Source organism: Aptenodytes patagonicus, chromosome 7 (genome assembly GCF_965638725.1).
Source record: "Aptenodytes patagonicus chromosome 7, bAptPat1.pri.cur, whole genome shotgun sequence".
Classification (NCBI taxonomy): Eukaryota; Metazoa; Chordata; class Aves; order Sphenisciformes; family Spheniscidae; genus Aptenodytes; species Aptenodytes patagonicus.
The window spans coordinates 68,833,255-68,850,758 of NC_134955.1; the positions used below are offsets into that span (position 1 = coordinate 68,833,255).

Here is a 17,504-nt window from a genome sequence, read left to right on the forward strand (position 1 = left end):
CTAGTAAACTCCAGTTTAGCATCCCATCATTCCCAGGTGATTATTCTGAAAACTTACATCCCCCTCTCACTTAAGTTCAGCACTCAGTGGAGAATTTCTGTACAAGTACACCTTGCAACCATCTCAGACACCAGCAGACCTAGACTTGAGTTCCACAGCATTAACTACGGTGCGTGAAAGCAACAGTTAAGACAACTCAACCAAATAAACATTACAACTAACTTTTTATTTTGTTAAATAGCTCTAATTAGCTTTAAAATAAAAACCAGCAATCCTAGCTATGTCATGATGAGCTAGTAGCAAAACTTACACCTAAGAGTTTGGTAGTCAGCGGAAGGTTTTCACAGATCATATGATCATGACTGATGACAGTCTTCATCATGAGACCCAAGTCAATGCAAGGAACGGCCTCACCTGTGACTCGATTTTGAAACAAACTCTAGTTTAGCAAAGGGATTGTGAAAATCTTGAGTAAGGTTCATCCACAGTTAATGAAGTCTTACGCTCCCCCCTACCCCCAAGACATATGCTGTCTCTCGTTTGTGTGTACAAGAGTTTTAAGCTTCCTTTCTTATAATAATACCGATTTTGACAATGCTGGAAAAAGTCTGTCTCAGACAAACAGTCTGAGTTTTGTAAAATAGGGGACGCTAGAAAATTCCCTGAATGGTGCCTAAGCATAGAGTTAATAAAATAGGTTTTAAAGTCAAGTGCGTAATGTTGAAGAGGTGCATGCATATTTTATCAATACTACGAAAAAACTGGAGACTTACTACCCCATGCAGTGCTTTCCCCCAAAAAATATACCCATATACCCTCAGAAGGCCAAACAATTCTAAGTTTTCTTCGGCACCTTCAGAAGGCAGAGTGGCAAAAAACAAGCACTCCACTGGAAAAAACAAAAGGCACTGATTCATATGCAATTAGCTCAGCTAAATTTACTACTGAAACCATTGCTACTCCAGCTGTCCTTGACACCTGCATAGCAGGGACAATGGGACATGACAAGCATCCTCTTACCATCTATTGCAGTTTTCAGGCTGACACACTAACTTAAAATTGGTGACAGTTACAGTTCTTGAGCTGCTGCATTAAAGGAATTAGCACAAAGCCAGCTATGCCACCTTATTCAAGCATCCATGCCACAGCAGTGACAGAACAAATGCAGACAGCCAGTGCTTTACCCACCTCTGCTAAATCCACAACCCTAAAAGCATCAGTACTCTGAAAATAACGTTTGTTTCTATTCAAAGATTCAGTTTACACAGTGACAGACAAGCAAACCAAAAGCGAACTGGTATCTGAAAAGTTAGAAGGAAGGATGTAAAGGGAGGAAACTTGTTAATATCCTGTGCAGCACAAGTTCCCACTGTTTTATCTTCCTTAAACAAGGGTTAGACTGAAAGACTGAGAGCAGAACAAAACTTTTGAGGTCAAGTTGCACATTATTTTCTAAGAACAAAGCAGCTCATTCTTTTCTCTATTAGTCTAGGTTTCTGAAATCCTTTACAAAAGTTGCATGCAGAAGCCCAAAACACATTTAGGCTCTGGTGTTTAAGATGTTAGAAAAGCCTACGAAAGCATCTTAAAATGTAAACATCCTTTCTGTGCATCTGAAAGAGCACTAACTGAAATCCACTGCACCACTGCTCTGGCACACATCCACCAGCCTTGCCCCAGACAACAGTATAAATACACAAAAGCTCTTTTATAAGGGTTCAGAGAAAGTGCAAAAGAATACATTCAATGTGACATATCTACCTGAATCCAAATCCTCAAAGGAGGGGCTTTAATGTCTCAGACCCTATGCTGTCTTTATAAGGGCACTAATTTGTACAGCACACATATTTTATCTGCACTACAATAACAACGCAGATGAACATTAACCAGATACCTTGTGGTGTCTGCCAGGTGTTTAAATATTTTGCAACTCAAATGCTGAAATACTATCTGCAGTCCAAATGCTTAAGACTATCCAGTGAGAACATGTGCATATTTCCATCAGCTATGTAAAACATTTTTTTCATCTGTTACATTTTAAGCAACCAGAGTTACCAACATACAAACATATACTACAGGCATTCTATTTTGAAGGTTGATTTCATTAAGAAGATTTAACTCACAAATGCTTTCATTTTGGGAATAGGAACACTGAAAGATATTTACAGAAACGTTTAATCCAAAAGACTACATATTTATCTGCACTAGGCAGGCCCTATATGATCTTTAAAAAAAAAGAAGCTCTGATATTGTATATTTTGATAAGTTTAGGTGTACACTGTGTATGGTATGTATTATAAAAGAAAACATAATCCTATACTATGTATTAAACAATATTCTTCTCTTGGTCTAAGGACAACACACTTACAGAATCACAGAATGGTTTGGGTTGGAAGGGACCTCTCAAGTCCCTTCTAGTCCAACCCCCTGGCACTGAGCAGGGACATCTTCAACTAGATCAGGTTGCTCAGAGCCCCGTCCAACCTGACCTGGAATGTTTCCAGGGATGGGGCATCCACCACCTCTCTGGGCAACCTGTGCCAGTGCTTCACCACCCTCAGCATAAAAAATTTCTTCCTTATATCTAGTTTGTATCTATCCTTTTTTAGTTTAAAACCATTACCCCTTGTGCTATTGCTACAGGCCCTGCTAACAAGTCTGTCCCCACCTTTCTTATAAGCCCCTTTAAGTACTGATAGGCTGCTATAAGGTCTCCCCAGAGCCTTTTCTTCAAGGCTGAAGAACCCCAACTCTCTCAGTTCTGAGAATGATCTATGTTGTCTCCCTCCCCGATATGTATTTTGGTAAAGGTGATATACACCTCTTACAAACCATCCACTTTTGTGAGTGTCACCACAGAACTCCCCTTCCAGTTTGGCCAGAACTCTAGTCACTTTTTGCTTCTAGGAAAAAGGGTTTGAGAGAAGAGATAGGATGACTTTTTGCAGCTTGAAGTATGTTCCACCACCAGAACTTTAACCCGGACAGTTCTATACGTTAATATATTACTATTTTCATATTACTGCTTTTCCTCCTTCACCTACACTAGACTTCAGGTAAAAACATACACAATATCATTATTAGCAACAAAAATGAAAGGCCCAGAGGGATCACTAAGTTTTTTATACCATGCCAGTTATCTTCCTGAAGACGAAAGAGACATACCAATCTTACACTCCAGTGAGAAAGAAATTAAAATACTTCTTGTATTTGCATCACACAACTACTCTATGGCTCAGATAAAATCATCAGCATTGACAAACTCAGCTGTCTGAACAGGGGCAGAAAGGTCAGATTATCTCATACCTGAGGTTAAAGACTATTTTAAACAGGTAAATGGATTAAAGATATATACCCCTAGAAAGAAAATCCACTGCAGACTTTTCATTAAAACAAATATATCTGACTACCACAGAATGAACTGGCAGCAAGGTAAATCAGCAGTAATACAAGAGTTGTTATCCACCCAGGATCATCAGAAAAACAGGATTTGCCCCACCATCACGTACCTTCGATGCTTGGGGAGTAGAAATCACGTGAACAGTGCTAGGCTTAACTCCATTTGCCTTAGGTCGCTTATAAAGGGCAAATCTGCTTTTCCTGCGTCCTCTGTCACCATTCGGGAGGGATCCATTATACCTAAAAATAAAACAAAAAAAAGTTTGGCATAAAAGACCACCAATTTGGAATACAGAAAAGGAGAGCAGCAATTTGGTCACAATATCCTGATGTCATCAAATGCATGGTCAAAACCAAAGAAAGTAACACAACCATGGTAAATTTTGTTTCCCAAGTTATGAGCATTCAAACATTCTTTCCCTACCAGTGGTTGAAATTTTATTCATCATTATTTCATTTGTAGTTGATGACTGTATTACTGATCTGTTCAGCCACAGAAATACTTCCTCACCTCTAGAATTAAAGGAATTTGGGAGAACAAATCCTAAGTCTTCTCTGTAATTTCAGCACATGGGGATTTTTAAAAGTGTGTTTACCCTACCATCCCCTTCCCCACATCTCATGCAGGATCGGAGAAGACAAGAGGAAGAACAGGGGTGATTTGGAAAAGTAATTCAGGGGCAAGTCAAACTAAGTGAAAGGGAATTTTACTCTACTCACATAGGGGTTTTTAGTTGTTTTTTCCTTTTTTTTAACTCTAATCCTAAAGGCTTCATCTATTATTAAGGCAAGAAGATGCAAGTGTTTTTAATTTATGTGAATGTATCTGAAGACTTGCTAATGACTTCCTTTATCAGGTGAAACACAGTAGCCTTCGACAGTTCTTTCATCTCTCTCTGAGGACAGAGACCCAAGGGATTAATTATTCAGAGAAGTCTTAAGCCTCAAGGGGACATAGCTCCTTCCCCAAGGAAGGAATCAACTGGAAATTTCTTTGCAATGCATAAGCATTGAATTCACCACCACCCCACCCCGAAGATTTAGGACAAGCAGATGCTTCTCATCACAGCACTGTCACCTGTAACATTCTTAATAACTCTCTGCTGGTCTATGAAGATCTCTCAGGGCTTTACTTTACTGCATAGAAGCCTCTTCCATTCCCGATCCTCAGAGATTTCAGACTTTTGCCTGAAGAACTACAGATGTTATTCCACTTACAAATCTCATTTGTCTTACTGGTGAGGTCTATTCCATACTGATCACATACATCCCTCTCCTACAGTCTTTAAGACCAAAAGCTAACATCACAGTTGGGAAAAGAATCTGAAAAGGAGAAGAAAGAGGAAGACTTAAAAGGTGACTAACTCCCTGCAGAGCACAAGAGGTTAAAAAACAAAGTTAGGAGAACTCATTATCTGTTTAGAGATACACTTAGAAGTAGTTCAGCTCTTCATCCACCACACTATCTGCAGATTAAAATCATTTGTTTGTAGCCCTGCAGAAGGCTAATAGTCACTCACTGCTCAGGCTCTAAGAGCAGTTCTATGACAATCGCTGACTAGGAAAAGCAGTGCAGTAACCCAGAATCTTTTTTTTCTTATTACATTCTGTATGTGTAACTAACTAGTTTGTGTAACAAGCAAATGCACTTGGAGAGCCTTGTATCCTTTTGCAAACAAATGAGAAATGGGTAGTGGATGAAAGCAAGCGGTCTCATTGTTAAGGCTCCGGAGCACCGTCCTGCAGAAGGCTTGCTGCTTACTTCAGGCAAGGATCACCTGGTGTCACACAGGCAAATAGTTTAAAACTTCACATGCACAGTGTCTAAATACCAGTGATCTGAATTGCAGGACTGCTGAATGTTTGTGAGCACAAACAAGAACAGATTTAAGATTGAAATAATCTCAAATTTAAGTACTCTAGAACATAAAAACAGACTTTTTTTTAATACACATGATGCTACAGACAACTAGTAAGTTAAGAGCTTTTCAGCTGGGCTACAGTTGAACTTGTTCTCTCATTCCCATTTTCATAGGGAAGACTACTGTCTCTTTCTGAAATATTAAAAGAGATTCCCCAACACAGCAGAAAAACAACAGGAGTAAATCACTATTATTTCATGCCAGGCCTACTCGTATCTTGGAAACTTGTTATTAACCCTACACTAGAAGAGTAGCACCCAGTTAACACAGCGGATCCTCAGTCACAAGAGACCAATTCCTAGAAAGATATATCAATACACTCCACAGGCAAGTTAAATACCAGCCCTCAAAATAGGAATGATTTGATTCTCCAGCTTGAATCTTCCTAGATACATACACATGCTTTCTTTCAAAGACACTATATTACCATGAATATGCCAGCAAGTTTTAACTTGCCTGAAGACAACATTCCTTCTACAAGTATTTTTATCTGAAAACCTGAGAAAGCAGTAACTCCTTCAGAAATAATATATAACTAGTATCATCACTAGCTTTATATTCTGTAATTAAAATTTTTCGTATTTGTGTAACTGCTAAGCAGTACTGAATTTAAGTAGTCCCACTGAAAGTTAAAACCAGGCTAGTGGGGTTATTTTGTTTGTTTTTTTCTCATGTTCACAAAACAACTGTAACTGGGAAAGGCTACTTGATTTCATTTCAGGTCTCTGTGGGATTTAATTACCTTTTTAAAAAAAGAGAAATAAAGAAGCTACTCAAGGTTAAAAAGCCTTTTGGAAACTTTAAATAGGAAGGAAATAAAAGCAAAGTGAAAGTTTAATTCATTCATCCTGATTAGCACCGACAAGTTTTCATGAAGGTTTTCTTTGTGCCAATTTCTAAATTCCGTTTGCACAAAAGGGCGGGAGGAATTGAGTGGTAGTTTTACTATTTGTTACGCTTTAATTATAGACCTGCAAGTTTTATTTTGACCTGACACTGGTAAAAAGAGCTGGGAGAATTACAAGGCATACGTATGTGTTTTACAGGAGAAAAATGAGTGTCAGAGAACTTGCCTCCTTCCTCTCCACTGCCAGCAGACACCTTCATTTTTTTCTAGGCCAGGACTCTCAACTTGTTCACCACAAACCAGCCCTCCCCGTGGCACTTGGGCCAGACCTTTCCTTGCCTCTACCTAAAAACGATCTACATACCAAATGGACCGATATTAATGCCATGGGATCTTCTCAGCTGCAACAGGACCTGCACCCACCCACCTACCCAGCATCTCTGTCCTGGTAAGCGTGCAACTACGATTGCTCTTGAGGCAGCAGACCCGCGTTCACTTCTTGGCAAGGCCCTGCCTTTCTAAACTGAGCTGTCCCGCAGGACGCAGTGGGTTTCAGCATTCAGGAGGAGGAATACAGGCATGTCCACCCGCACCTTGCCGAGTCAGCTTTTCTAAGCACAGGCACAAGGAGCTATAGCAAGAGAAGCAGCCCTCTCCTATTCATTTTTTTCAACCATTCAGCTGAGCCTGGGTGAGCAACAACTACCTCCTCCCGGGCAGCAGCAAGATGGAACTGCAAGGAAGAGGAGGGACAAGGACTAAGGCCACAAATTCCCCGTGACTAAACACTTGGAGACTCAGAGCTTCCCCATAGCCAACAGGAGCTTCTTAAAGAGAACAGAAGCTCCTTGTTGAATCCTCTCGCAACCCCTCTCCACAAGCATCAGCCCATTTCCCTTCTCCCTGCACCCTTCCAATAGCTCCAGAAGCCTGATGCAGCCAAGGGACCAGCACATTAGCATGCCAACTTTTTGCTTCGCAAGATGGCCAGCACTACCAAAAGACAACCTGCAGCTGGAACTCTCCTCCACCCCACCAAAAAGCCTAGAACAAATGTTGTTTCCAACTGATAAAACAAACTAGGAAAAATCAAATTTCACAAAGACAGGACCACCATTTCTGAGATCACCCTGCTCACATGCAGATCTACAGGGCACTTCTGAAGTTCTCCAGCTGTTCCAAAAACATCAGACCAATACATGTGGTAAGAGCAGCCCCATACTTTTTCCAAATGCTTCTCAGTAACAGCAATACTGGGACAGCCAGCATTATGAAACCTCATGAGATAATTATCTCTGTTGATAGCACTATTCCTTGCAAATAAGGGAGTGGTGCTGGCATAGGTTATGGGCATCACAATTATCAAAGCCAGTTTCCTAAATATTTACATCAAACAGCTGAGGACTTTGGTATATAATGAACTGCAAACTCCAATTAAAGTTTTTCCCATGGTTGGGATACGTAATGGAAGCCTCTCCTCTGCGTGGATTCATGGCTGTCTGGAGAGCAAGACCACACACGCTCTCTCCCACAGTCCGAGCACTGTGGCAAGTTCTTTTTTTCTACAAGTCTTGTAAGAACCTACTTGACTACTTCAGAGATCATCAACAAGTTTTGAATCATTTGTGGGACAGCTTGTTACACAAGCTTTTTCATATTGTTTTGTTTAAAAGGAATCAGGCTTAGCCAGTGGCAAAGAGTAAACAAGACCTCAGTTTATAAGAGCTCTAAAAATCTTGACCTGCACCTCGACAAGTCAGACTTCAACTCAGGGAAGTTATCCCCAACATTAAGGGGAATATCTACTAGCTACCAGACACAGAAGCTGCTGCATGTAGCTGATTCTTTTTTTTTTTTTAACAATGCTATGAAAAGACAAACTAACATAAATACTTCTCCATACCTATGCAACTTACCATCCTGAAAGACTACAAACTGAACAAGTCATAATTTTCACAGGTAATATTTCCTCTGGAAAAAAAAGGAGTAATTTCGCTTTGCTTTCCTCACCTAACAGTTCTGTTGTACACCTCGTCATTTTTAGATGCAAACCATCCCATTTCAGAGACTTAGCTTTGAACAGATGACACACTACAGTTCAGTTGTTACCATAGCTCTAACGGGTGAGAGAAAGCACATCTTTGCTGCGCTGAACAATAAAGCTGCAGAAGTATTAGCAATAGCTTTCACTGTGAAGTCAGACTTGAGTGAATTTTTCCTTTTAAATACATTCTGATTCCATGTTTGGTATCATACAGTAGTACATACTCAGCACGTATCAAAAACTCAGTTTGTGCTTACACCATATTTTTACCATCACTGAACCAGTGTGGGCTAACACTGCTGCCAAAAGCAGCAGTCCCACCTTTCATTTGCTATTTTGTTCCTGCTACTTCTCTCCCTGGTTCACATGAAGGGGAAACAAAACCAGATTTATGCCTTAAATTTAGTTTTAAACCACATCAATTCCTCGCTCTCCAGTTCACTGCAAAGCCACAGAAGCACTTATATCAGCAGCCAGGGAAAAATGGCACAGAGGGCAGGAGAGATTCCTTTGGAAGTATTGCAAGTCTATAGTTATCATGACATCTACAACATTAGAAGTCTAAAGATACATTATTCACCTTCACAATATCCAGCCCCAGAGATTTTCACGACTGTATGCTGAAGTCCTGACTAACTGGAAAGCCCTCTTCTGCTGAAGCATCCAACATTTACTCCCTTGAACACAGATTAAAAAAAGGAAAAAAGCCACATGCTAGTTTATATCAAACTGCAAACAGAAAGCTACAACATATGCAACGCTGACAACAAAATAAGTGAACTTGTGTCTCCTTTTATGTAATATCACTGCCAATATTTCATACTCTTTACACACACACCCCCCTTGTATCATACTGAACAATTCATTTTGTATCTAGGAGAACTGATGTACTATTTCAGCAAAATAAGTGGAATGGTTTGGGATTTTCTTTTTTTTTTTAAAGACAATATTTATTCCAGATATATTTTTCTGTATCAGACCTTCACAAAACAAGCAGTTGCTGTCTGCCAATTATCTGAGAATTTCAGTGAAATAGGACAGCGAAGTTATTCTCAAACGTAGTCTCATTGGGAAGTGTTGCCAAGTAGGAAAAGCAAAGATAAGCAGTACCTCTGTACCAACAGGACAGCATTGGTTTATTTTCTCCTTTGAACTCTATTCTCTGGTACTGTGTATCAGTATTCAAGATATTAACTCAGTCTGAATTTAAGCCTAAGCTCGTCTCCAGCTGATTATTACATGTATCAATTCCTGTCTCAGAAGCAGCCTCCACCACCAGAGGTATTGTTAATCATCAGCCTGTTCCTGTGGTGAAGTTTTGGCAGTGAACGCAAGACTGCTTCTTCAACAGTGTAGTGCTTCATAGATGACTACAACAGATTACAACATAAACATTTAATGTTGAAGATTCTTGGAGGCTGGAAGGAGGATACTGTTGTCCTTGCCATCATCATACCCCAGCACTCAAAAACTCATTCTTCAGAGGTAGCTCAACAAGCCTAGACTGACCAGAAGGTTCCCTTCTGTCTTCCAAAGATGGACTTTCCCCATTGCATCGCATGTACCTTTGGCAAAGTGTACAGTTGCTTCCTGAGCACAGAATGACAGAAAACAGAGCTAGATGGAACTTCAAGGAGTCACCTAGTCCATCCCCAACTCGAAGGCTTGATCCAGTCCATCCACGACACTTCCGTTTCAGTTAGTCTGGAAAATCCAGGCCTCCCCACCTTGTTTCAACATCTTTAGAGTTAAAACTCTCCCCATGCATGCAGCAAGGGAGATTCAGGTCAAAGCAAGTCTCCTACACTTCCTGCCAAATCCACCAAAGAACCTAAACAACCTGTTCTCTTTTCCATTTCACAGCAGGCTCAGGTGCTAGAAGATTTGATTCCCATCTGATTTTTCTTTCTTTCTGAAGGAAAACATTTTAAGAAGTTACAGCAGCAAGCTAAAGTAGCCTTAAGTAGAGTTTTTGTTATTATAATAACTACAGCAATGAGTAACCCATGGGCAAGCAAAGGGCTTCCATCCTTTGAGTAACAAGAGCCACTGATCCAAGACCTTTGGTTTATGCAACCTTAGAGGAAGTTCTGAATGAAAGACAGTCCCACCTCAGACTCTGCTGGCTAAGACATCTCTATAGGCATAAGTGCTTCCTAATCACTACCAGTAGTACAGCTTAATAAAGCAGTCTTCCTGCAGAGCAAGAAAATCCAAACCAGCAAGTTCCAAAGTCCCAAATCTCATCTCTTTCCCCAATTAAGAGCAATGTTTTTGCATCTGTGAACTTGACTATCCCTGAGAAAGGTATGTTGGAGTAGTTAATTGTGGCTATAATCAGCTTTTTTTTGTTTGAGACAAGTGTTTGGTCTTACAACTTGCCTCTGTGAAGCCATTTTACTCTCACAAAACACTTTAGGAAGTATTCCCTTCTCCAGTACTTTTGGAATACTTGTTGGCATAGTGATCAATCCTGTGTGTTCATCACAAGCCTTCTCCTCCCCAGCACCAAGTTTTAGTACTCCCTGCCTAGTTTACTGCTACCTGTACAGTCCTAGAGCCTTCAGAGAGGTAGCAGTGGTTCAGTGAAATGCAGTTTGACCTGATAACCCCTGTAGTTATTAGGCAGATTTTTCAGAAAAGGCTGATTTGCATTGCTGGCTAGTGATTAGGGGTTATTTTTAATTTTATTTTTTTTAGCTACCCTTCAAAATTTGCTCCTAATTGCTCCTGCTACCATTAGGAACCTAGCAGTCAGCTTGACCAGAAGCTGTATACTATGCTTATGGTGCTTTTATATTCAAATACAGCCAGCCTCTTTCTGATCAGAATCAGAACTGTGGATTAGCTGAACACATGGCTAAAAGGTTTCGCATGCCATGAAAAAAATACAAAAAACCTTTCAGAGGCACCTACAACAGATCAGATAAGCTAGAACCTACTTCCCTCCCTCATGAGGTATACAAATTAAGTAGAACCTTATCTCCTGAAAACACTGCAAGAAATCACATGTGAAGTAGCTGGGGTTCTCCAGGGTGACCTTACTTCTCCCTTGGTGTTCTGGAACAGAACTGGTTGCTCTTCTGGTTCACGGAGAAAAAGCCTATTTCTGGCTGCTATGGCCTCTTCTCATCGCCCTTCCCCCCAGGTGATGAAAGGATCTGGTACACTACAGTTCAGATTAATTCATAGGCTGCTTTTCCAACTACTCCACTCCACACACTCCCTCCACTGTCAGCAGGACTACCCCGCTGTTATAACAACTGGAACATAATATTAAAAAAAAAAAAAAAGAAGTTTGTTTTAGGGAGAATATTTTTAGAAAATACAGCTGACTAATCCTCATGCATGTTGAGCTTATATATTTTCTTGAATTGCCTATATTACATACCTGATCTATATTAACTTCACCCTACGCAAAAAGTTAAAGGATACTATTGGCTTGCAAATACCAAATCAACTGTGTAAGAATTGCTTTTAATCAGCTTTATTTGCACTACACATCCAGTTTCCTTCAAGATTCCCAAACCTCTCTGCTATTTTGATACTCTCCCCCTCACTGATGTGGGGGGAAAAAATTATAGAGCAAGAAAATACAGAATCAAAGTAGTAAAAGCAACCAGTCTCAAAGTGAGGGGCACAGGAGTCGGGGCTTTATTACTCTAACTCCTTATAACATAAGACAACTGAGATCCAGTCAGGAGCATAGTTTTGACACTCATGTAAACTAGCTGGTATTTCTTCTGGGGTGGGAAGAACTTTCTATAGAAACTTCTTATAACTCTCTTTGACCATATTTTTCTTAACAAGTGCTTTGTTACTTGCCCCAGATTATTTTTCTGGAAAGTAATTTGTTACTTCTGTTTTTGTGAAATCAAAGACAGCAGACCCTTGCCACCACTTTTGAAAGATGTAAGTTTCTGCAGAAGTTTCAAGTGGCATTGTAACCTTAGTTTAATTAAAGAAATTCAAGATCTTCAAATGCATGTGTTAATGACAATGTGGAAATAGCTATTTCAAGAGGCAGTAATGGAGGATATTTGCTGCATAGGCTTCTGCAAGACAACTATATAAGCAGCACGAGAGTTTGATTAAAAGCTAATACTCTGGAAGAGCCTAAAAAGGAGCATACTGATGCAGACTACTAGAGCACCAGGATAAGCTTCAATTAAAGCAGTCAAATAACCTGACAGTTCCAAACAACTTAATAGCTGAAAACCTACATAGGCAGCCCAGTTAAGCACTACAGCCAGAGAAAGGAATGATTACAGTCTCACCTACAACATAGATTTCTTAGAAGCCATCCATAACCATGATACTAGTAGGGAAAAAGAACAGCTACCTTTAACAGGAAAAAAATCCCAAAGCCTCACATTTAAGATACCAATTCCAATATAAGTAACATGCCAGAAGAGCATTAGAATGCAAGGCGTTTTCCTTTTAGAAAGCAAAGGGTAAAGGGATCTGTTCTTTCACATAATGACTTCCTCAACAATCCTTATTGCCAACATTTTACTGCTCCCCCCAGCACTCATTTAACAAGGAGACAATTTTATTCAGTGCTTTAAGCCCATCTCCAAAGCTGTCAAGTAAAACCATTCACCACTGCATAAAACCAACAATGCTAGCGCACAGCAAAATACAGGGTATAAACTAATCAAGTTCATTCCAAAGCATGGTTTTTATTGTAGCTAAAAGAGCATAAAAGGTGGGCAAAGCACCATCTTTAGAGAATCTTCTTTCCAACCCTAAATCTCTCATACTATAAAGGAAATGCTATTCATCTGAGAACTATCTATAATCTAGCCAAATGCCACTGAAATTGTTTGATACGGCATTTTGTTAAACTAAATACAGATAGATAGTGAGATCCAGCTTTTACTGCATTCAAAAAAAGGCAGATAAACACAAAATCTCTTTCAAAGGAAAGTACTATGCACAGCTGAGTTTTGATGCAAAAAGAGAAAGAAGTGAAGGAGGAAGACTGTTTATCCAAAACATTAGAGGCTTAGGATCCACACACTTTTGTTTGGAAACAATTTACAATCGTCTCTTAAATGCTAGATTAAAAAAAGGCTGAAGGTTTAAAAATTAAGACAAATGAGACTTCATATAATGCAAGGGGACAAGAGACCTCAAAACACACTTGCCCTGACGTACCAAACACACTCCCAGCCTAGCTATTTGTGCTTCATACATGCTTGAAGGTGCAAAAGCAAGCTGTTCAAATTTTAGTCTGAGGAACGAATAGTAATAACACCGTGTTACATCTGAAACTGCACTACATTAAACATTATGGAGAAACTACATTTGATTCAAAGGACCATTTGAGATATTAAAAAAAATAATATGCACAATTCAGACAATTCATTTCCTAAGCAATCAAATGCTTTCCCTAAAACACTATCAAGGACTATTTGACAGTTCACATTTTCTTAAGCAGAAGTGATAGCTTTCTTATAACTTCAGTTATCCTCCAAATACAAGCAGTTCTAATATAATTTTTGTGATTCCACAGACAAGAAGTTCCAGGATGTCTGTTACTTACAGCTTTTCCAAACACTCAAGCATGACGAGTCTTCTTAAGTTCATACCAGTATCGTTTAGCACAGAGGAAGAGAGAGAATTTGCATCCATTTTGCGAATATAGGTGATCTCACAGGAGGTGTACTGAATAGAAAAGTGAAGCACTCAACTAGTGTATCCTGACCTGCAACATCTGTGTCAAATCCTATTAAGTTTTACATCCCTTTTAGTTTCCCAGGGAAAAGACAGCCTTACAAATGCATAGCTCCATGTTCAATCTGTTTAACAGAACCCCAAATGTTTGCCTCGCAAACGGAAAATAAAGAATTGGGTTTCCTTTTTTGTAGCACTTGCAAGCATTACTGCCCCTCTGAACACAGCAGTTTCCTTAATATCACTGGTGCTGCATTATCATTGACTGCTACAGCGGCACAAGCAGTTGAAGGCAAGATAATCTACCACACAGCCTGCTCCAAGCAGATTTAGAGCAGGTAAGTAAAGAGAAAAAACCAAAGAGCTACCTTTCTGCCTTCTAGCAGCCAGCAAGATCTAGAGGTTGAAAGTTTCCAGATGGAGCTTATTCTAGAGGGCTGCTGCACTACCACCTGGTTGGACCTAGAGGTACCAACCTAGCTGAGAATCATTCTGTGGTTACATTTAGCATGTAGTATTCAGTGGGAGTTATTGTCAGAGGCTCCTGCTTTTAATTCTTATTCTCCAAACAATGTAAGAAAAGAAAAGAATGGGCATTCTACAAGGCAGATGTAGAAATAAAACCAGCGAGACAAAGAACATGCAGAAGGCTGGAAGAACAATGGCGCAGCACTAGAAGTCTGGAGAGCACCATGAAGCAATGCATCACCACACCCAGAACAGCGAGCAAGGAAGCTAAGCAGTACCTATCCTTTGGTAACAAGTGGTTTATGTGCCCTAAAAACCATACAGGATAAATTACTCTTTGTACCCAGTTTTAAAGAACTACCTGAAACCCACCAGATCAGTGTGTGTACCATAAGTACACAAGCATCGTAGCACAGCTGAAGCTGTGGGGTTTTCTTAAGAAGTCTTAAATAAACCAGAAATTAACAATGCAGCAATGGAGAGAACTAGACTTCGATATATCTTCTTCAGACTTAAAACACCCTGACAACTTACTAATTCACAGCAACCTGGGGTGTTTGCTTTTATCATAATCTATAACAAAGTTAATCAGTCACTTCTAGCCAGGAAAAGATTTTGCAAGGCTGTTAAATGTTTACTGCAGAGCAGCAAAACTAATTAGGATCTATACAGCTTTATGACAGCAAAGTGTTTCAGTTTTATACTTTTTCTTCCCTTAAGAGGACTTCCCAAACTGTTACCTCAAATAAACACTGAACCTTTACAGGTCTCAGAACACCATCACAAATATTTAAGTATTATGAGGTATCTGCATGCACTTACTGAGAATGAAATCAAAGTCACAGAAGTGATGTATTCCTCAAGTTTTTCATTTCTAGATGCTCAGAGATTCTGATCTCTAGAAGAATCTCACTATACAGCTTCTTGCAGCAACTGCTTGAACAAGAGATTTTGCACTACTGTTGTCTTCAGATGGGAAGGTATGCCGTTCTCAGTGACGCAGCAAGACACGTTTTATGCAAGTTAACTACGCAAGATTGTGTTTATATACAGATGCAACCACTGAAACCCTAGAGCCACGCTGAAGGCTCTATAGAGGTCAAGTTTCTTGGAGGACGAAATTTTCACTTAGTTTATTTGCAGTGCTAATCCAGCCTGCCTACTTCTAGGTACAAACTCTGCGAACTGAAGTTTCATAAAATTTGCATTTATACATTCCAACAGATATTAAGTAATGTGCACAAGTGGCACAATGGTTTGTAGAACAGAAAACAAGTTTAAAACCACATATAGTTCTCCCTCAAATTTTTTCCTTTGGAAATCCAGCTCTTCTTAGCCAAAACCCACAAAGACAGTCAGCATACTATTACTATTTTTGTTCACCAGCTTTCAAAACAAGCCACCCCATATGCTTCTCTTTATTTATCTAGATTTCTTTGATTTTAAAGGCAAGGAAGCCCTATGGGGAAAACCGGACCAAGAAAACAGAGGATCTGTTTAAAGCAGTGTTTCCCAAAGTACAGGCTATAATTCCAAACAGCATTACAGGACTTAGAAGTAGCATTTGCAAGCCAAATGGCAATTCAGCTGTAGAAAATAAAGCTCATGAGCCCAAGACTGAAATTGGAAGTGGACTCCCCAGCAAAGCATGTCTGAAAAGAGCTAGTTCAGAGACACAGAAATCAAGTAATCAATTACAGCCGGCTGGCTCAAGAGACCCCCTTTTGCCCTCAAGTTTTTATACCTGACAGCACTCTCCATAAGGGCACCTTGGCCACGCTACACTGTTTTCAACTGAATAGGGGAGTAGTACGATGCTAAGAATTCTGCATCCCACTCCCCTGCCAGTGCATGAGGATGCACAAGTACACACATAATCCATCTCCTTTTTATGTGGGTTTTGCAGATACCCCAATTCTTACCTCTTCTCCCTCGCCCAGCTAAAGATACTGCATATGCATTTTAGAAAATAAAGGGCACATTCCCTTGCTACTCTGTCAATACTTTGGCATTATACCCATAAGAGTATCTGTGAAGGTCTCCCGCAAGTGTTTTACTTTCTTGCTACAGCCCTATCAGAAGCAGAGGAAAGAGCTACAGCATTTGCTTCTATTATGTAGAAATATCTCAGGAGAGAGATGCTATCGCTCTACCACCTTGGAGGGTAACAGAAGATAAGAATGACGTACAAAAACACTCACACCCCATCAGTCTGTTTCAATATCTTTGTAAAACTCTGAAGTAAATCTTCTGGAGCTGCCCATTGTAACAGAACAAGCTTGAAGTGCACTAGAAAGGCATTCACGACCGGACAAATCCCAAACAAACGTCTCCTGTCAGAGTTTTGGCCAACAACAAAAATCCTCAACTAGGCTATTCTGCAACCACTTGGAAAGGGAGACTTTGCACATCCAGAAAATTTAATGTTCGTGTTGAGTAATACAGAATACTAGTCTTAGTTCTGAACTGAGCTCATACATGAGAGGCAAAAGTATGAGGCTGCTAAACTACATGGGACATTATTTGCAATTCCCAAACCAAAGTTTCAGGTTGTGTTCAAAATGCCTCAAAAAGCTGGTTTTCCAAGAAAAGCAGACACTCGGAGTTATTCTTCAGGGACATCTTTTTCCACTGAAAAAGCAGAGATGAACTGATCCAAAGCAAAAGTACATAACACCACAAGACCTATGTTCTATACTGAGTGCTTTATGATGCACACTTAAGGCTTTTCTAGTACCCCAAAAACAACCAGAAATTTTTTCATCCCAAGGCACTGTGCTGACTTGTACATACAACACGGTGAACATTTACTATACTGAAGTTTTCTTCACAAACACCTGTAACAGACCTTACGGTGTGGCCCAGGCTGCCACTAGGGATTACAACACTCTTCTACATCCAAACCTCTTCACCACAGTTAGTTGCAGTGCCAGAACGTTCATGTCCACTCCCATTCACTCAAAGTTGACATCCCACCATTGCTGCAGGCAGTGGAGGTTAAGCAATCGTAGTGACAAAGAGAACAATCAAAAAACAAGAAGTTTCGTAAGCCAGAGAACTGTACATGGGTACATGTCTTGCAGTTGGATTCCTTGTTTGTCTACTAAGGTGACAGCTCCAACTGGAGCTTTTCCTCAGAGGTGAG

At 40.0% G+C, this 17,504-nt stretch overlaps 1 protein-coding gene across 2 annotated transcripts in view; it reads right to left on the bottom strand.

Annotated features, from left to right (window-relative positions):
- PELI2 (pellino E3 ubiquitin protein ligase family member 2) overlaps positions 1 to 17,504 on the bottom strand; it is a 75,778-nt gene that overhangs the window by 45,017 nt on the left and 13,257 nt on the right. For both annotated transcript variants that reach the window (XM_076345694.1, XM_076345693.1), the window contains exon 2: positions 3,510 to 3,639. In XM_076345694.1, coding sequence (XP_076201809.1) covers positions 3,510 to 3,639 — 130 coding nt within the window. The remainder of the gene's footprint in view (positions 1 to 3,509; positions 3,640 to 17,504) is intronic.